A 21,588-nucleotide genomic window follows, 5' to 3' on the forward strand; every position below is an offset into this window, starting at 1 on the left:
TTATGCATTCTCATTGTTCAACCAATGCAGTTGCAGATTTTTTGGCAAACCTAGGATGTAAGTCTAGAACCTTATCTTTGGACGAACGCTGCCCCATGCTTATTTAGTGGAATAAATTGATAACATCATGGGAATATTATACAAGGATGGTTTCATCCCCGATAGGAGCATATGGTACTTCTTTGGGGTGACATGCTTGGGGAACATTTGTCCAGTTGTAATATACCTATTGTGATTAACCCCACGTAAGGTAATTTTAAATTACCAATCAGTTAATCAAACCTGCGTAAAAGTAATTTTAAATTACATATCAGTTACAACTAATTCTTGGCATTGGTTAAATGGATCAGGGAGCACCCTAACAGGGGAGAGAGAAGGTGGATGGAGAATGGTGTGCTGTAGTGACAGACAGAAAGGAGAAACAAGAGAAAATAAACATACCTGGTTTTGAACTAAGTCTGGTAAAGACCAGATAGTCAAGACACTAGGTGCTGTCTTACTGAGGATTGGGATCCGGTAAGAGTAAGCTCGGGGGGAGACTCAGGTCCCGAAGGACAAGTCTCAAGGATGGGCGGTTAATGAGCTTAACACAGGAAATTGCAGGAGGCTTGCTACAAGAAATACATTACGCACGGTGACCAGGTAAGTACCGGAACCTACTATACCTGTAGTGGTTTTTATCAGAACGGTAGATTAAATATTTACTGTTGCCGATATTAGGCTATTAGACCAGAACACTTGCAAACCTCTGTTACTCTTATCATGTAAAGATTGAACGAACAGTAGAATTTGTACCTTGGCTATAAGACCTAATATTTGGGAATTTAAAGTGATATTTAGAAACTAGGGCCTTATGTCAAATGGTGTATTATTCGTAGAACAGTAGAGCTATAATGCCATCGATAGGGGTTTCTGGAAATGTATCCTGTCCCTGTGGAAGTTAGGCCAGGCAAGGGATCTAAATAACAACGAACAGTGGAAGTTCTGCGGTAGTATGGTTACTCTAACCTGTTTTTTTTAAAGAAAAGAATAAACCATTACTTCCTGAGTAACTGATAATCTCAAGACTGAGTATGTCGACCTCGTACTGTAAAACAAACAGGCAGAAGATAGAGAGCCGTGATATCAAACTTTAAGTCGGGGTTTCAAGCAGAAGTCTGGAACGAATAACCGAGTCGGTATTGAACGGATTCGTGCTCAGTAGAAAGAGAAGAACGTAAACCAATAAACCAAGAGTTAAAATACATCAGCGCCGTAACCGGCATAGCCATCAGTGACCTGTATTCTCTTCGAAACCCTCATGCAGAGGCTCGAAGACTATCACAGAAGCATAGTATATATTTTCCTCGCATCGTAACCCTGAGCCAAAAGGTTCGGGTTCGATTTCAAAAGATGCAATGCATGCGAGAGCATTCCGCTCTGTTTCTTGTAGAAATAGATAAGATCAAACAAACAAAACTTATATACATATATGGACTTTAAATGAAAGCATTGAACAGAACAGTAAACAACGTAAATGATAAACCCTCGTGATGCCGAGTGGAAATCACTCCATAATAACAACGATAGTCCTGTTCTAAGAGCAGTAAGGGCGTGAGATAAGTCTTACTATGACAAACAAATGTTATATATATAGATAAAACCCTGACATTCATATGTAATCTGTAGAACCAACTATATATACATTTCATATGGAACAATTTCGGATTGGTAAAAATAGAAACAACCATAACTTATGCGTTGAAAGTAGATGGTCCGAGCAGTTGAATATCCGCAGAAATTCAAGCCGAGATCGACCATGCATCCATCGAATCAAATGCAGGTGCAATCTCTTATGGCGTTCCAAGACTGAATGGAAATAAGAAAATGCACAACAGAGTATTGATCTGAGTAATCCATGGATAAGATAAATACATATCATGACGAGAAAATCATATTACATAAACAAGAAATATATGAGATATGTTCTTCAAAGTATTGTACAAAATATGGTAGTCATTAACTGTAATATAATCATGCCGCATTTAAACAAAGGGCTGCCATCCCATAATGGGTCCAGAGCTAGGTACATATGCGGAGAAATTATAAAGTATATTAACCTAAGCTGAAAGCTCAATAACATAAAAGAAACCAGGCTCAGGTAGCCATTTTACATAGCGGTCGAGTAGTACAGTCTCATGAACTAGAGACTGACCCTCCTCTGGTCCGCGGTAATTAAACAAAGAGATTTAACCCAGCAGTCATAAAGAAACTGGTTCTCCGTCATCTGCACCAACCATGAAGAGGTAGGGTTGGAAACTCATAATCGCTCGGGGATTAACCTACGGCAGAAGACAAATACTGTTTAACCATAAGATACACCGGGTGTAGGAGAAGATTCATTATGCACCTGTGAAGAGTTTCAACCGGTTAACATCTGATTGAATGTGCATACCACCGATAAGCTCCAAAGGCCGCCATTCATAACCTGTCAAAGAGGGAAGCTCAGTAATTATCGTTCCTTAAGATTAAATATAGGAAACTTTGTAATCTTTATCAAACAGTTAGAGATCTTACCGAACCGGCGAGGTAACTTGTATCCCTGGAACGATGGCGCCATGGTAGTGATACATGCTGAAGGGAATTGTAACAGAGTCGAGGGTTTGACTTGCAGCAGTGACAGTATGGCGCGGAGGCAATGAGACGCCGAGCAAAACCAAAGGAAATCGCGAAGTATCCAGAGGAATTCGCTTTATAAACGCATCAAGCCAACCTAGGAGACGTGGAGCTATTTCCTCCATTGATCTCTGGCAACGTTTGCCCACCGTTGAGCAATGCGGGAATACCAAAGAGGAGAAGCGGGAAAGTTCCCAACACGGGAAGCCATACCCCGATCACGTGAACGGGTCAGTCCACTTAAATGTCAAGTCCAGGTGTTATGAGATGGCTTTGCCAGCTCTTACATTCAACACGGAATCGAAAACACGTAGTTGCGTAGTATTAAATTATTCGCAGCATAATATTAAGGTGCGGATGTTTCATAACAATGTTAATCTGAACAGCCTTTATTAAATCAAACCATTGACATATGTTATGGTAAAGTGTTTCAGCAAATCATATCGACTATGTGTACAATTATATGTATATAGTTGGTGTTATTACCGTAACCAAGAATTTTTTTTATATTACATAAAGTTAAAATGGGTAGAGATGTGACACCAGCGAACTGGATAACATGGCAGCGTCTGGGGGAGGGAGGTTGGGTTGCCGCCATGATGTACCTTTGCTTTAAATTCCATTCATTTCATATGGGCTGACACTGCCTTCTCCTGATAGCTAGTTTCAAGGACATTCTCTTTCAGTGAGGCTTGTGACCCTATTGCACTCTACGACAAGGCTTTGCAGAGGTAATTGGTAGTATATTTTGCATCTTTTGTTGGCCTCATATTTTAAAGAGTGCAGGGATCTATGACTTATTACACTAGAAATTGATGCTAGCACTTGACGGTCATGTTGGTTCTTCATCCATGTTGTCTTCATGTACGTCGTTCGTTTGGGATTTTTAAAAATGTGGCTTTGTGTTATGGCTTCTCATGTTGACCTTTGTGTTTCTTATACAAGAATGGCTTGGATGGTGTGTTGACTAAGTCATATCATGTGCCAACTCTCTTTGGTATTGTGGTACTGTGTTATGATTTTCTTTCCATCAGTTGGTGTAACTATTATTACATGCCAATTCTTTTTGGCATTGTGGTATTGTTTTATGATTTTCTTTTGCCAATTAGTTAGTGTGGTGTAACATGTGTCTCGATCCTCAGTCTTTGTTGGGCTAGTGGATTATTTGCTCCTCGACCCTTGTATTGTTCTTCTAGTATGTAAAAAGTGGATTGTGCTAAAAACATGGAGCTCAATTCTGAGGTTGTCATGAGGAATCTGGTTTGGAGATTTTCTTTAGATATTAAGCTCTTTTTGGACATCAATATATAATACCTTTTTGAATTAATAAAATTGTTGCAACTTTGTATTACCACTTTAGAACACTTCTCTTTCAACATGTTCAAAAAATTTTATCATTTAAAATTCATCCAACCAAATCTAAATAAATATTAATCATCTACTATCATAAAGAGTTTTGACAACACGTTTATAAAAATAGTTCATAAATGCGTGCACGCAATATAATAGAATACAATAGCTTACAGAAGTCCATGAACATGATAGATCAAGCCGGAAGAAAATAGGTGTGAGCAGTGGGTTGACAAGAAATACTCGAATCCGAGCAGAGATCAAAGTCATACATTAATCGCGAGGAACAAGTTTGATGCGCAGTCCATTGACAGGGACAGGCATGGGGTCCACAATCACCTTCTCCCCAGGATTCACTAAATTCCACTTGGTATTCTTCACAATATTATGGAGAAAAATAAGAATTTCCATTCGAGCGAATTCATTACCTGGGCACATTCGCGGCCCACCTCCAAACGGCACAAACGTGTAGGGAGGAGGCCCTGCTCCCTCGAATCTTGATGGATCGAATTTCTCTGGGTTGCTGAAGTATTCAGAATTCTTGTGGGTCGAGTTGACAGTCCAATACATCTGCATATGATAAGCAATGATAGTAAGTTATGTTTTAATCTCAGTAAAAATCCGAAACTAGGATTTCAGGCAGTGGCTCACCTTCCATCCTTTAGGGATTGTGAATCCCTCATATATCAAGTCTTTGACGGCCTGTCGAAAACCTCCTTGAACAGCGGGGAACAGTCTAAGCGCTTCCTGAGCAACTCTCCAAGAGTACTTCATCCTTTGGAGATCCTCCCATTCTAGAAGTTGCCCTGCCTCCTTTGAACCTGCTATATCCAGTTGCTCTGGAAATATCAAATGAAACCTTTGAGAAACTGCAACCTCTAATTTACATACCAAATGATATAATGTCTTAAAAAATGAGAGAGACTGAAGTTTGCATCCAGAGAAGATAAGAGCTGCCGAGCCTGCTCCGTAGGGGAATTTGGGTTTTATCAGAAAAACCCTTCTATTTTTTCAACGGAACTAGGTTCGTGGATAAATATTTGAACAAATCTCTGCCCGCTTATTCTTGAGCACCTTACCTCCAGCTAAAGGTCTTCTGCCTGGAACCAGCCTAGATAGTAGGATCTAGCTATCTATAATGCTAATATTAGAGAATTGATTGATTTAGCATACCTGTTAGTACTTCTTCGTAGCAGTGAGGGTTCTCAGCCAAAAATTTGAGCAGTACCGTCAAAGTAGAACTGCTGGTGTCATGACCCGCATATAATAGCATAAGGATATTGTCCTTAATCTCGTCGTTTGTGAGAGATTTACCTTTGTCGTCAACATTAGAGAGCAGGAAAGACAACAGATCTTGCTCTCGAGAAGCCTTTCCCTCCAGAAATGCAATTTTCCTCTCATCAATAACGGCGTCGAGCTGATCACGAATGGCATTAGCTGCATGTTTGGCTTTGTTATATCGGGTGCCGGGTACATCTATGGGAATCTGCAGTACTCCTTTCCCGAAAACCTCAAAATGATGCCAAAGCCTGTTGGGGATTTTTAATGGGAAAATCCCAAAAACAAAGAAATTAAACTCCACAGAGGCAATGCTCTGTTTCACCTCCACAAGATCTTTTAGACAGCAGAAACAAAACAAAAAAAATTATTTGCACCAGACAGAGTTTTCACACACCACACATTTCTATTCATTAATAAAAGCAACTGCTATTACAATCTTTTTCCTCTCTCTCAGAGGGATTCACCGAGAACATTTAACAAAAAAAAATACTCTGTCTTCTCCTGAGATTTTACACTGCTGTGTGTAGAAATCTCTTTTACATTCACTGCTGTAAAAACAGACTTCAACTACAGAAAAATTACTTTTACTGCTGTGTGGAAATTATACAGATTTTCTTCACGCTGCTGCGTGGGTTACAATACATCGCACTGCTGTGCATTACCATACCTCTTCTACATTACTATACACACAAAAAAAACATTACATATATATTCATGGCAATAAAACAAAAAGACTTACATACGTCTCCACTTGCCATGCTTCCGTAAAATAAAAAGAACAACAAAATTAAATGTTTTTATCAGGCTTTACTTGTGCCCATACTCCCGCTGAAACAAAATTAAAAACTTCATCAAAACTTACCAACCCACAGTAAATAGCATTTACTGTTTTACTGACATTTACTGGCGGTAAGTGAAAAACTTTTACTTCACGTATAATTCATTTAATGCTGGCCCATACTTCACCCTTTGACTTTAATTAGATCACATCGCAAAATCCATTTAATCAGAACACAAAGTTGGGGCACACACATATGTTGCGATCTGCGATATGCGATCGGATCGCATCGCAAATAAACTCATGTTAAAAACCCCGACCCTATGATATTGCCGATAGCGATGTGCCGATGCGATATCGGCGATCGCTCATCGCAAACACAAAAGCTCCTTTATAATTCCTTCACTTCGACTTTGCCGATGCGATATCGGCGATCGCAGTTGAAATTATATTTTCAACACTCCCCTTTAATTTCAACTGTCGGGCATTCAATCATACCCAAACACTTCCTCAAAAATTCAAAGCTCTTCTGATCCAATGGCTTTGTCAAGATGTCTGCGACCTGTTCCTGAGTGCTGCAATGTTGCAAACTGATTTCTCCATTGCTTACCAATTCTCTGATATAATGAAACCTTGTATCAATGTGCTTCGTTCTCTTGTGAAACACTGAATTCTTTGACAATGCAATAGCTGAGTTATTGTCACAAAAGATGACTGTCACTTTTGCCTGCTCTTGGCCTAAGCTTCTCAACATTCTTCTCATCCACACTGCTTGATATGCTGCTGCTGTAGCTGCCGCATATTCAGCCTCTGCTGTAGACAATGCTACAATGGACTGCTTCTTAGAAGCCCATGAAATGGCTCCAGAACCCATATGAAAAACATAACCGGAAGTGCTCTTCCGATCATCTACACTTCCAGCCCAATCGCTATCAGTGTAACCAACCAAATCTGAATGTTCTGAGGCATGATATAGAATTCCAAACATTTTAGTGCCTTTGACATACCTCAAGATTCTCTTTGCTGCCTGCCAATGTGCCTCCTTTGGCCTCTCCATGAACCTGGAAATTAAACTAACAGCATACATTAAATCAGGCCTAGTTGCTGTTAAATACATAAGGCTGCCCACAATACTTTTGTACAAACTAGGATCAAAATCCTTGCTGCTGTCCTCTCTCCTGAGTTTTAATCCCATCACTGTGGGAGTGATGGCTGCCTTGCATTCTTCCATCTTAAATCTGCCCAAAACTTGATTTACATATCTCGCTTGAGATATAAAAATTCCTTTTTCATTTTGATCTACTTCTATGCCTAAGAAGTATCTCAACAAACCCATATCAGTCATTTCAAATTCATCCTTCATGACTGATTTAAAATTCTTAATGAGCTGATCATCATTACCTGTGAAAATAACATCATCAACATATAAGACCACAATCAAAATCTTACCATCCTTTTCTTTGATGTAGACGGTGGGTTCTCCTTCACATTTGTCGAATTCATTATCCAGTAGATAAGAATCTATCCTGCTGTACCATGCTCTTGGCGCTTGCTTCAGCCCATAAAGAGCCTTCTTCAATTTGCACACTTTGTGCTCTTCACCTTTCTTCTCATATCCGAGAGGCTGTTCCACATAAACCTCTTCTTTTAACATTCCATTTAGGAATGTTGATTTCACATCCATTTGGTAGACTTTCCATTTGTTTTGTGCTGCTATGGACAGCACTGCTCTCACGGTTTCCATTCTTGCAACCGGGGCGAAAGTCTCCTCATAATCTCTTCCATACTGCTGCTTGTACCCCTTGACAATCAGCCTTGCCTTGTGCCTTTCTATCTTGCCTTCAGCATTGTTCTTGGTCTTATAGACCCATTTCACACCAATGACTTCTTTGCCTTTTGGTAGCTCAACCAAATCCCATGTTTTGTTTCTCTCTATGGCATTCATCTCCTCATCCATAGCTTCTATCCATTTTCTATCTTTAATTGCTTCTTCGAAATGAATAGGATCATCAACATGACAAAACAAGGCAAATAAGGAATTCATTCCTTCTTCATAAATGTCACTTAGATTTCTAAACTTCTTACCTCGTTCACTTGGTGTGCAAGTGCTTGAAGATGCACTTGAGTTTCCTCCTTGTGGTGTGCTTGGAGAAGCACTCTCATTGATCCTCAATGGTGTTCCTTGCTGTCCTTGTGTTGTCCTCAATGGTGTCCCTTGATGTCCTTGTGTTGGCGCTGCTGTTTGGGAATGTATTTCAGCCACTTCCTCTTCATCTTCATCATGAGACAAACAGTTCTTGACATTCACTGTTTTCTCTATGCTTCCATCCCAAGCTTCCTCTTCAATGAATTGAACATCCCTGCTTACAAAGAACTTCTTGGTAGATGGAATGTACAGCCTGTAGGCTTTGGATTCATCACTGTATCCAATGAAGATGCATTTCTCCCCTTTGCTGTCCAACTTCCTCCTTAGCTGATCTGGTATGTGTGCATAGGCCACACACCCAAAAACTCTCATGTGGGTGACTCCTTGCTTTCTCCCACTCCATGCTTCTTCTGGCACCTTGTTCATCACTGCTTTTGTAGGACACCTGTTCAATATATAAACTACACAATGTACAGCTTCAGCTCAATACTCATTTGGCAAATGCTTTGCCTTCAACATGCTCCTCGCCATATCCATGATGGTCCTGTTCTTCCTTTCAGCAACTCCATTTTGCTGTGGGGTGTACCTTGCTGTAAACTGTTTGTGAATTCCATTTTCTCTACAAAATCTTAGGAATTCCTTGGAGATATACTCTCCTCCTCTATCAGTTCTCAAAACTTTTATATGCAGCCCGCTTTGGTTCTCCACAAGTGCTTTGAAATTTTGGAATTTCTCAAAGACTTCACTTTTGTTCTTGAGGAAATATATCCAAGTCTTTCTTGTAAAATCATCAATGAATGTCAAGAAATATAGGCTGCCTGCTAATGATGGAGCTTGCATTGGTCCACACAAATCTGAGTGGATGATTTCTAAGGGTGCCTTTGCCCTTATGCTCTTCCCTGATGGAAAACTTTCTCTATGTTGTTTTCCCAAAATGCAGCCTTCACATAGGCTGTCCGGTTTCTCTATCAATGGTAATCCCTTTACCATTCCTTTTCTGCTCAACAAGTTTAGACCTCCAAAATTTAGATGCCCGAATCTCAAGTGCCATAACCAGTTCTCATCCTTTGGCACGCTTTGGAAAGCCTCTTGGGTAACTGCTGCAATTTCTCCTTTGTTTTTCAAATCTGCCCGGATCCTGAGAGGGAACATCCTGTTCCTTGTCATCTTCACTTCAGCAATGCATCTTTTGCTGGGTGGTATGTCCATGATGGTGCACACATCATTTACAAAATAAACATTGTAACCCTTTTGGATAAGCTGTCCAACACTCAATAGGTTACATCTCATTCCGGGGACATAGTAGACATCTGCTATGGTTTTCCTTTCTCCTTGTTTTGTAAATATTTTTACCTCCCCTTTTCCCATAATAGAGACTTTGCTATCAGTTCCTAGTGTGACCTCTGATTTCATATTCTGATCTAAAGCAGAAAAGAAGGCTATGTTTCTTGTCATATGGTTGCTGCAACCTGAGTCTAAAAACCAAATTTCCTCACTGTTTGTTTCAGCCATGTTACAGGCTAACAACACATTACTTTGACTGCTGTTTTCTCTAGTAACATTTGCATTTTGTCTAGTGTTCATATCATGTTGTTTCTTTCTACAATCACTTGCATAATGTCCATACTTTTTGCAATAATAGCATTGAACATTAGATTTATCATACCTTTGTCCTTGAGCATGATATTGTCCTCCTTGTTGGTTGCTGCCTTGGCCTTGGTTCTGATTTGGATTGCTGCCTCTTCCTTGTGCATTTGATGAGCTGTTCCTTCCTCCTCTGTTCTGGCTTCTGCCTCTTCCTCTCTTGTTTCCTCTACCTTGACCTCTTCCTCTTCCAAAGGACATCTGGGTCTTGAAGGCTTGCTCTAGAGATGAGTTTTCATTCCTACTCAACCTCTGCTCATGTGTTATCAGTGATGCATGTAGTTCATCAACTGAAAATCTTGAGAGATCCTTTGTCTCTTCAATGGTGGTGACAATGGCATCAAACTTTGAGGGTAAGACCCTCAATATTTTCTCCACAATTCTTCTATCTTCAATGGTTTCTCCATGAGTTCTCATTTGTGTGATTACACCAATCACATGAGTGAAGAATGATTCAATGTTGTCTGACTCTTTCATGTTCAAGTTTTCAAAATCCTTTCTTAGCAATTGTAGCTTTGCTGTCTTCACTCTCTCCATGCCTTGATAGGCTGTCTTGAGGGTTTTCCATGCTTCATTGGCTGTCTTAGCTGCTGCTAACCTTGGAAACATACTCTGGTCTACTGCTAGATACAACAACACTCGGGCTTTTGAATCCTTCTTCCTATTGTTCTTAAGCAGATCCTTCTCTCCCTGAGTTAATGCATTGAACTCAGTTTCATCTGCTGGTTCTTCAAAACCTTCTTCAACTATTTCCCATAAATCTTGGGAAGCAAGCAGGGCTGTCATAGTTATTGACCAGTAGTCATAGTTCTTCCCATTAAACTGTGGGAGCTGGGTGTTAAACAAACCCATACCAGTGCTTGTGCTAGCCATTCCTTGACTGTGTATGTTTAAAAAACAACTGACTGTTTCTTCAGCAACACAAAAAAAACTTTTGAAATACCTGAATCCTTTGATGTCTGAGTCTTCTGTCTGCCTGAGAAGTTTTGCTGCAGCAACAACCTTCTCCCTTCAGCTTCTTGAACACCTTCAAGAGCCTAAGCCTGCTCTGATACCACTGTTGGGGATTTTTAATGGGAAAATCCCAAAAACAAAGAAATTAAACTCCACAGAGGCAATGCTCTGTTTCACCTCCACAAGATCTTTTAGACAGCAGAAACAAAACAAAAAAAATTATTTGCACCAGACAGAGTTTTCACACACCACACATTTCTATTCATTAATAAAAGCAACTGCTATTACAATCTTTTTCCTCTCTCTCAGAGGGATTCACCGAGAACATTTAACAAAAAAAAATACTCTGTCTTCTCCTGAGATTTTACACTGCTGTGTGTAGAAATCTCTTTTACATTCACTGCTGTAAAAACAGACTTCAACTACAGAAAAATTACTTTTACTGCTGTGTGGAAATTATACAGATTTTCTTCACGCTGCTGCGTGGGTTACAATACATCGCACTGCTGTGCATTACCATACCTCTTCTACATTACTATACACACAAAAAAAACATTACATATATATTCATGGCAATAAAACAAAAAGACTTACATACGTCTCCACTTGCCATGCTTCCGTAAAATAAAAAGAACAACAAAATTAAATGTTTTTATCAGGCTTTACTTGTGCCCATACTCCCGCTGAAACAAAATTAAAAACTTCATCAAAACTTACCAACCCACACTAAATAGCATTTACTGTTTTACTGACATTTACTGGCAGTAAGTGAAAAACTTTTACTTCACTTATAATTCATTTAATGCTGGCCCATACTTCACCCTTTGACTTTAATTAGATCGCATCGCAAAATCCATTTAATCGGAACACAAAGTTGGGGCACACACATATGTTGCGATCTGCGATATGCGATCGGATCGCATCGCAAATAAACTCATGTTAAAGGCCCCGACCCTATGATATTGCCGATAGCGATGTGCCGATGCGATATCGGCGATCGCTCATCGCAAACACAAAAGCTCCTTTATAATTCTTTCACTTCGACTTTGCCGATGCGATATCGGCGATCGCAGTTGAAATTATATTTTCAACAAAGCCTAGCTTGTTCTTCCTGATTGTGTATGCTCGCAAACAAGGCACAAGCCAGAGAGAAAGTGTAACTTTTAAGTAGAGAAAAAGCCATCACCTCGTCTTTACCGATCCAGTGCTCGGCTAGATGAGCTTTTGTCATTGAATCCACTCGCCCTACGAATTTCTGAAGGGCTTCGGGCCTCAGGAACGTCATCAGGATTCTCCTCAAACTCTTCCCATCGTCTCCAACGGCTGTAATTAGAGACCTTGGGAAGAGATTTCCCACGGAAGTGGGCCATGAAATGACCACCAGTTTGTTCTCGTTGGAGAACAAGAAGCGGTTGCCTTCGGGACTGCCAAGTACAACAGTTGGGTGGCCAACAAGAGAAGTAGTGAACACGTTTCCATATTTCTGAGTCCGAATGTGAAAGAATTCACGAGGATTGCCCTTCCTCTGGGATCGTAGAAATTGTAATGTTTCGCCGATCAAAGGCCATCCAAAGGTGCCTGGTGGGATTCCTCGCCAGCTCTTAGTTCGGTGGCTGCTGATGAGATAAAAAAAGAAGCCAAATCCGACAACAGATGCGAGAAATGCAGTGAAGATTAGTGGTGGCTTCTCCAGTTCCTGGGCCTTGTGCAGCACTGAAACAGCTTCCTTCCAAACCATAGTATAGACAGTTTCAAGGGTTTCAAATCTTATACTGGAAAAAGGATAAGCTCCAGGCCTCCAAATCACATACGAGCTATCGCTTACCGTTAGGTGTGGACTATATAAATAAGGGGCTCTTGGTATCACTGTATATATATATATATATATATATATATATATATATATATATATATATATATATAAATGGGGCACGTTCGTTGCACAATATATATATGTGGATGATGGATGGGTGGGGCACGCAGATAATCGCGGGAGGGATCGCAAACTTTTTCAATTCGATGAAAGTACTTATTCTTCTATTCAAGACAAAATTATTGAGCAACAATACATATAATATAATATTAATATTAGACAAAATTATTGAACAACAATACATATAATATAATATTAATATTAGAATAAAGAGTTGTGTTTAGTGAGATTTTTTAGAATTTTAAGTGTTAAAATTTTGGGTTTAAATTTGGTGAAATTTTTATTTGTGTTATTTAAATTAGTTTTTTGATTGTATATATGGATTCGACACCCTGGAAAAGGCATTATTGTGTAGGGGTTACCCATCAAACTTGTAATTTCAATTAATTCATGAAAAAATTTAGAAAAATTAAACTAAAAAAATCTACCAAAGACATATAGTTAAAATAATTAATACAATAAATATTAAATATTACTTATAATTACAAATTTAAAAATAAACCTTATCAAATAATTATGATCAGTTGCTCTTCTAATTGCTCTTCTAATTGATACAAAATTGAAAAAAACTACATATAATATTAGAATAAATATGGATATAAATAAATATTAAACATTATTTATAAATGCAAATTTAAAAATAAACCCGTCATCAAATAACTTAACTGACAAGTAAGATTGTTAGTGAAATTTATAACTTGCTTTCACGTATGAAAGATTCAAATATATTAAATTTTTTTAATGTATTTAAAGATTTGTTTCTTTAATAAACCGATAGTATAAAATATTTTAATAAAATATTCGAAGGGTGCTGAAACTGGGCCAGGTTCTCCTGGTTAACGGGTGAAACTTTGTAGGGTCAATTTCCTGTGCTGACCAAGGTCTCTGCCACTGGTGAATCAATGAGCTTACTGACATCATCAATTGGAATATTTTTTTATTTCATAAGTTTGAATATTGATTAGATTATTGTTTTAAAAAGTTTTATATTGATTTATAGTTAAATAATAAAAATAAATAATTATTTTCTTTAAATAAAATTATATTTATTATTGTTTTCGAATTGAAGATAATATATGAATATAGAATTTTATTATATTATTGAAAAATAAAGAAATAGATTATTTTGTAAAATAAAAATAATATGTAAAATATTATTATATATAGAGAGTTTTAATTATTATTATTTTTTTAAGTGAAGATAATATATAGATATAGAATCTTATTACATCATTGAAAAATAAAAAAATAATTTATTTTGTAAAATAAAGATAATATTATATATAGAAAATTTTAATTATTATTATTATTTTTTAAGTGAAGATAATGTATAGATATAGAATCTTATTACATCATTGAAAAATAAAGAGAGATTATTTTGTAAAACAACGATAAGATTAAAAATATTACTATATATATAAAATTTTAATTTTAATATATTTTAAGGATGCAATCTATCTCAATCTTGAAAATAAAAAATATCTTTATATTTTGATTAATGTAAATAAGAAAATAAATATTTTTAAAAGGAAAACAAATTGTCTTGAGTTTCACAGTAAAATTGAGAGTTAGTCAATTCCCAATGTACTATGAGTTGAATGACTTTATCTCTTATTAGTCAATCCCAAAACAAAATAGTAGAAAAGAGTTTATAACCTTTGTGACATTAAGAGAGTTGAAGATGAAAAACATTTTCTCTTAAATTGTCACATTAAATTTAAATTTCAAAACATTTCTCACACTATCAATCTTCTTAACCTTTTAACTCAACAAAGTAATCAACAAAGTAATTGTGGGGTTGGAATATTGTTCAAAGAGTTAGTCTTAATAAGAGAAAAATGCTAAACTACTATTTTAAAGATTTGCTATTTTTAATAACAATGTATAAATATTGTTCAAAGAATTAGTTTTAATAAGAGAAAATGGGTTTTAAAATTTAAAGTTTACTTCCCATCAAAATTTAAAATATGGTTAGACTCAAAAAAATTATCATAGTTGTAAAATGATAGATTATATACCAAATATGCTCATTAAAAATAAAAATAATAGATTTATTTAATTTGATTTATTATATTTTAATTTTGTTTTTATTAATAAAATTATAAATATTTTCTCGGAAAAAAAAAGTTATAATATGTATATCACATTAAAATATATTTAGATAATAATGATTCATATTTCTAACTATGATATTTCATAACAAATAAAATTTAATAAATTCAATTAATAAATATATAGAAAGAAAATTATTTAATGTAAAAAAAATATAATATAAATAAGAACTATAAGTTAAAATTCATTTTCCTAAATAAATTAAAATAATGATTCAAAATTTATATTTAAATTTAATTAATAAAAATATGAAACCATAATATGTGTAAATAGTTTTTCCAAACTATTCATTTATTTATCTATTTGTATTTAATGCTATGCATATTATATTATAAAATTATAGAATTGGTCAAAGAAAATACCAATATTATATATATATATATATATATATATATATATATATATATATATATATTATTTCAAAAAAGGATTTAAATATAAGAGATACTTGAAATTAACAAGTTGTTTCTATGATAATTATGACGAAATAGAAAAACTCCTTTGAGGATTGAATATTTAAAGGGGTAATACTTATAGGATTTGCACTCTCCACAAGTTAATTTTTCACAATTTTCTTCAATCCATTCCACGCCTTATTACTCTTACTTCCTTTTTATTTGGCTTCATTGTCTTACTTGGATACCACCTTGAAATACATCACTTGAGCCCCAATATTGGACTATGAGAAAATCAAGCTCAATTGCTTTCTTCGAAGATAGGCCTTACATAGAATCTTAGCCTCATGAGTTGGCATGTCATCATGCCTTTTTCATGTCATTCTTTTGCAAGGCAGATCTGTCATGGGTCCTCGAGATCCTTATCTTCTGTTATGGATTCTTAGGTTCTTCTGAAGGGGAGCTAATAATCTCCCGTGCTAATGGATTTTGCTCATGTTGTTCAAGAGATTTTTGCATGACCTCTATAGTGTTGTGTGATTTACCTTTTGCTATTTGCATGCTTACTTGAATGTTTAACTTCTCTAAAGACTCATTCAGAGAAGAGAGACTTGAACCTATTTTCAAATATAGGGATTTGGTTAGGATTTGAGGTACTCTATGTACTCATATTTCTGCTTCATTGGGGGATTTCTCTTGAATCAATTAATGCTTTCTGAGAAGGGTTTTATTCAAATGTTTCTTTGGGATTCATTGAAAATTCTCTAATAAGATTTCCATATTAACAACAATTTTGCATCTAAAGGGGACTTGCTCATAATCTAGAGACTACTTCCAAACACTATCCTCATAGCAAATGTCTATGTACGTTGGGAGATATTCATATAAACATAGATTTGGGCATATGAAGTGTACCTCCCTCTCTTAGTAGCCTCCAATACTTTGAAAAAGTTGTTGATAGCGTTATTGGTGCCTTCAAGGATTTCCTCCCCCTAGTAGTCTTTAGGGAGAGAAAAATGATGGACCCACACTAGGGTTGCAAGGAAATCCTCCTTCTTCGAATTATATTGCTCCTTTAAAGTTGTATGAAGAGCCCTACATTGTTGAAAAAATATGACCTTCCATAATAAAACCCTCGATCTATCTTCTATGCTAGAGAAAATGATTGTAAAAAATCCCTTGCCCCATAACTCCAATTCTATTTGACCTCAAGGTTCCATTTATTTCAAAACCACCCAATCACAGTTTTAATAAAATTAAAAATTAGAATATATTTATATAAGAGATGTGTAATTTATATAAATATAAACAATATTGTTAACAATTATCATACACCCATGTAAACTTCAGATTGTAACCTAGAATCTACCAAATATTAGGAGGAATCAAAATTTCTAGAGATGCAATTCTTTCCTCAACTTTTACACTCAAAAGAAAACAATACATCCATGTAAACTTGGGATAGTAACCTAGAATATACCAAGTATTAAGAAGAATCAAAATCTCTAAAAATGCAATTCTTTCTCAACTTTTACACTCAAAAAAAAATTTACATATTAAAAAGTTCAAAAACATAAATTAAAATAAATTTATACTCATATTAAATAATATGATAATCAAAATACCTACCGATCAATTAAAACTATTAAATTATTTTATAAATTTTATTATCACTATTTATTTATAACTAAAAATAAACCATCCAATAAAATCAAATAAACCTATTAAATTTTCTCTAAATTATATTATCATTCTTTATTTATAATTAAAAATGAACCACCCAAGCAGATTAAGTCCCAATCATTTTATGAATGTAACATGTCATTTTATCGAATTCATTTCAATAAAAATAAAAATGATCCCATGAAAATTCACTTTCTCATATGTAAATTTAACGTATCAGGCCATTTCAATATATTAAAAAGACTCATCAAACCTATAAAATTTTAATATTGATATTGTTTTGGCATGAAGCATGTTGTCTCATGTAATAATAGTTTAAAAAAATCATTAACAAAACCATTTTTAATATAATTTGATTACATGTGATTTGAGGGATATGTAACCAAGACCAAAGTAATTTTAAATCAACAAAGTTTTCGTTACGCAGTACACAGGGTGACAAAGTGTTGGGTCATTCAGAAAAATAAGACAAAATTACCACATAAATTTTAGAAATTAATTTGAAAATTTAAACCTTCGAATTGTTGTTGAATCATTTGCACAGTGAAGGAGCAGGTACAACGTTAATTTTTCAACTGATAGCATAAATAAACCATGGTTTGTCCCTCAAGAACATGGATTACATTTAGGTACATATCTTAAATTTCGTAATGAAGAAATTTTTGGTAAATAATGAATTAATGTATATACATATATTTAAAACTAAATTTAAGTTTTAGTGTGGTAAATTTAATTATTGAAAATTTTAAATATTATTCAAATAATATAATAAAATATTTTTATTATAAAAATTAGTAATAATTTTAAATTATCTAAAAATTTGAAATTTCCATATTAATTTGATAATATAAATTATTAATAATAATAATATAATTTTAATTTAATAATAATAATAATAAAAACAATTATAGATAAAATACACATTTTCAAAATTTATGAAACTTATATATATATTTTGGATAAAGAATGGAAATTCAAATTTCACAACTACACCATTAAACCTGTTATAGTCTTGACATTATCACTCCAGAAAAGTTTCGTACTTGAAATTATGATTTTTTATGGTATACTACAATTTACCATATTTTAATTGGAAAGTGTTATCATTTTCTGCAAAATTAGCTTATTGTCCAAAATTGTGTAGCATATTGTCAATATAAGATGAGGAAAAAATAATGAGATGGAATCAAAATATATTAAGTATATTAGTGAAAAGATAAAATTATTACTCAATATATATAATATTTTACATAAAGAATAATTTAAGGTGTGAGTTAATGAAATATAAGAAGGAAACACCAATATTAATTAAAAACAAGGTTTTTTTGACAAATTATTCTAAATAGATAAGAAAATCAATATTTTAAAAATAGACTAAACTTAATATACAAAATGAGCACGATTGGAAAAACTATTAATTGGCCATTGATACAATGAATTCTATGTATGACAAGTGACTCGATAGTGTAGGTTGTATAGGATACTCATGTTAAGGGGCTTTGGTTGTGCTAAAAAAAGATTAGAAAAGTGAAAAATAAATATGAGGTTTAAATTATGGTATTGGAATATATAAGTTTTCTTTATTTGTAATTGGGAATATTGTGACTTGTATTATTCAAATTTGAAACATGGTATGGTGGCATAAAATATCTAATAATGTGGATAAGAACTTTGTAAGTTGGATAATTTTATATGATATTCTTTATATATTTATCAATGTTTTATTAAACATTATAATATCTGAAAATATTATAAAACAAATTTTGAAAAATATCCACAAATACTTCTTGATTAATAATTTCTTAAAAGTGGAAAAAAAATAATTATTTATATTTAGAATATTGACATTGTTAATGACAATGATATAATTTAATAATAATGAAAAACAAAAATACTTATTGAATGATACAGAGCTCTGCAACATCCAGGTCATGGCAGTTAGGGTTTCCCTAGCCATTGAAGCTCTTTTATTCGCATGTACTGGATTGCGCCTGTCTTAAAGTCAGATCGATTGAAAAAAGACAGATTGATTTGAATTTTTGATTCTCTATTGCGAATCGAACTTGCTCTGCGACCATCTTTGGTCAATCTGATCTCCACGGAAGTCGTTAACTACTTCAGAGTTATGATGTTTTTTTCGTGGTTTGTTTTTAAGACAGTGCTTTCATTGGATCATGGTCTCTGGTTGGAAATGGCTACTTCATAAGGGTTTGTTCACTCATTGGTAGATGAAGCTGTATCCTTTAAGGCCCTCATAGCTTCACTCTAGAAAAACTAGATCTAAGGTGCATTCAAAATTTGTGAAAAAGGCAAAAACTATTCCCTTGGTGGCTCTTCCCACAAGGTTTCAAAGAACTACTTTAGCATATTTAGAATGATATTTAGTGGGGGAGTTCACAGGAATGTGGCCATCTCCAAGATCCATGGAGCTATGGTTGGTGAAAACCAGAAAGCCATTAATGAAAGGTAATATTGGCATGTATGCATGCGGAAATGGATTTTTGCTTTCCTATTTGAATTTAAGGAAGATAAATATGTGATTTTTTGAAATGGAATATATTTTTTGGGACAAGAGGTATGTATTTCATTAAATGGTCACTGGTCTTTGACCCATATGAAGATATCCTAAATGCAGTTCCTATTTTTGTTGGGGAAATACTTGGATAGGGCTGAACCCAGGGGATTCTAGCTTTCTTGCACAAAAGAATGTGTTGAAATACATCCGGAGATAGGGTTTCCCTCATAAATAATCTCACATAGGGAGAATGGCCCCATTGCAAGACTCTTGATTATGAGAAATTGTTTTTCAAATGCAGTTTGCAATGAATATGGCCATTTTGTAAGAGATTGAAAGTGGTCTCAATCTATTAAAGGGGTGGATACAATAATAGGTCAAGAAGAGCAATGGAAAAGTAAATAAAAGGAAAGAATAAAGGAAATACAACAAATTCTAAATCTCAATCCACATAGGGTAGAAATGCAGCCATGACCTTGGAAAATCATTTTGATGTCCTCTAGTCTCAAGAAGAAAATGAAAAGGAGCAGGAAGAAATCATATCAAAAGCATCAGAAAACAATAAGAAAAAATATGTTGCAAAGGACCAACAAGAAACTCTAGATGAAAATGAGGAAATTCATGAAAAATAACTTGTAGAAGAAATGAATTCATTGGTAAAAAATAAAAACTCTTTGGTTCTAAATCAAGGTGAAAACATTGTAGGGAATAAAGGGTAGAAAATGGGCAACACGTATACAGTACGAAAGGATTCATAGGAAAACATTGGGAAAGTATTTACTAGATAGGAAAAAAAATAAATGAATTGGGGAAATGAAAAAAGCAGACAAGAAACTCAAGGCTCCAAAAAAGGACTTGGGAGATATTCTACGAAGGAAGTGAGAGATGCAAAAGCAGAACTAAATAAAATACATGTAAGTCAACCTCAAATCAATGAGATATTCCAATTAGCGCATGGTAATCCTCCTTATGATCATATTCAACTTTGTGATGTAATGTAAATGGGTTTGGATATTGGAAGTGTTATGGAGAATTTATAGGTGGAATGAAGCCAAAAGTACTATATCATGGGGTAAATGTTTGAGAGGTTGGATTTAGACTTTGTGCTTAATCTCAATCCAACAAGAAATATTGGAAGAAGGAATGTAACGATTATAGGCTTGATCACAACTTCCTTATTTTAATAACCATAACCATTTCTTTAAAAAATTAAATAAAAAACAAAAATATTAGGTAAATTAATTCCATAGTTTTCTAATTTTTTATCATCTTGAAATTTCAATGAAGTGGTGATTTAAAACTATGGATTTTCTCCTATTTATAATCAAACTATATCTATATTAACCTCATAGCTATCAAGCATCAAGAGGGCTTGAATTTCATGAGGTGAACAACTATTTTAGAGTGCAAAAATTTTGGTAAGCTTTGCACCTCATTAGATATGATCCCTCTTAGTGCTTGATAGATCAAGGGTTAGGATGGATCTAGGGGGGTGTCAATCATGAGCGATCACCACAAAATTTTTATATGATCAACATTTTGTATATGTACAAGATTAATCTAATAATATGCAATTTACTTATTTTTCTCACATGGTTGAAAGTATAGAAAGTATTATTAAGAAGAATCAATGTTAATTTATCTTCTTTAGTTTCTAGTTTTTTATTATAGTTATACTATTTGTAGATGACCAAAATTATGTATACATTTAAAGAAAATCTAATCATTTTAAATATACTTAGTTTCCTCGGTTTGTTAAAAGTATATTTCAAGATTTACATGAGAAATATATTGAATAGACACAAAGTAGTGTATTGAATCAATGCATCTACACCGAAATATATGCATTATTCCATTGATTTTAGTTTACATTTTGATTTCTATTTCAATTTCTATGTCTATGTCTATTTCTATTCAATTTATAACACGACAATTTCAATGTAAATTGATCAATAACTAATAAAAAGTGTACATGAAAATCAATGTGTTGATTTCAATATATGTGATTGGTGCATGAAAAAGTACCATGTCTCTCTCTCTCTCTCTCTCTCTCGATATATATATATATATATATATATATATAATCTATCAAACATTAATTAGTTTTCTAACATATTTATTCATCTAGTTCACATTTAAGAA

The 21,588-nt window shown here is 34.3% G+C and overlaps 1 protein-coding gene across 1 annotated transcript; it reads right to left on the bottom strand.

Moving 5' to 3' along the window:
• Positions 1-4,151: 4,151 nt before the first annotated feature.
• Positions 4,152-12,661, bottom strand: LOC149163714 (cytochrome P450 716B2-like). Its single transcript, XM_089430788.1, has 4 exons — positions 11,906-12,661; positions 5,179-5,534; positions 4,657-4,844; positions 4,152-4,575 (listed from the first exon to the last, which is right to left on the bottom strand). The coding sequence occupies exons 1-4, from the start codon at positions 12,544-12,546 to the stop codon at positions 4,279-4,281; spliced, it is 1,482 nt and encodes a 493-aa protein (XP_089286914.1). The 5' UTR covers positions 12,547-12,661; the 3' UTR covers positions 4,152-4,278.
• Positions 12,662-21,588: the final 8,927 nt, after the last annotated feature.

This window comes from Pinus tabuliformis, chromosome 5_1 (assembly GCF_031772625.1).
Source record: "Pinus tabuliformis cultivar Carrire ecotype Pingquan chromosome 5_1, CPIR1, whole genome shotgun sequence".
NCBI lineage: Eukaryota > Viridiplantae > Streptophyta > Pinopsida > Pinales > Pinaceae > Pinus > Pinus tabuliformis.

Bases quoted from the DNA above. Each gene is read 5' to 3' on its own strand.
- LOC149163714 (XM_089430788.1), bottom strand. From the start codon at position 12,546: ATGGTTTGGAAGGAAGCTGTTTCAGTGCTGCACAAGGCCCAGGAACTG. The intron at 5,535-11,905 runs GCTTTGTTGAAA...AATCCCCAACAG, and splicing joins AATCAGGAAGAACAAGCTAG to GCTTTGGCATCATTTTGAGG. The intron at 4,576-4,656 runs GTGAGCCACTGC...TATCATATGCAG, and splicing joins CAATCCCTAAAGGATGGAAG to ATGTATTGGACTGTCAACTC.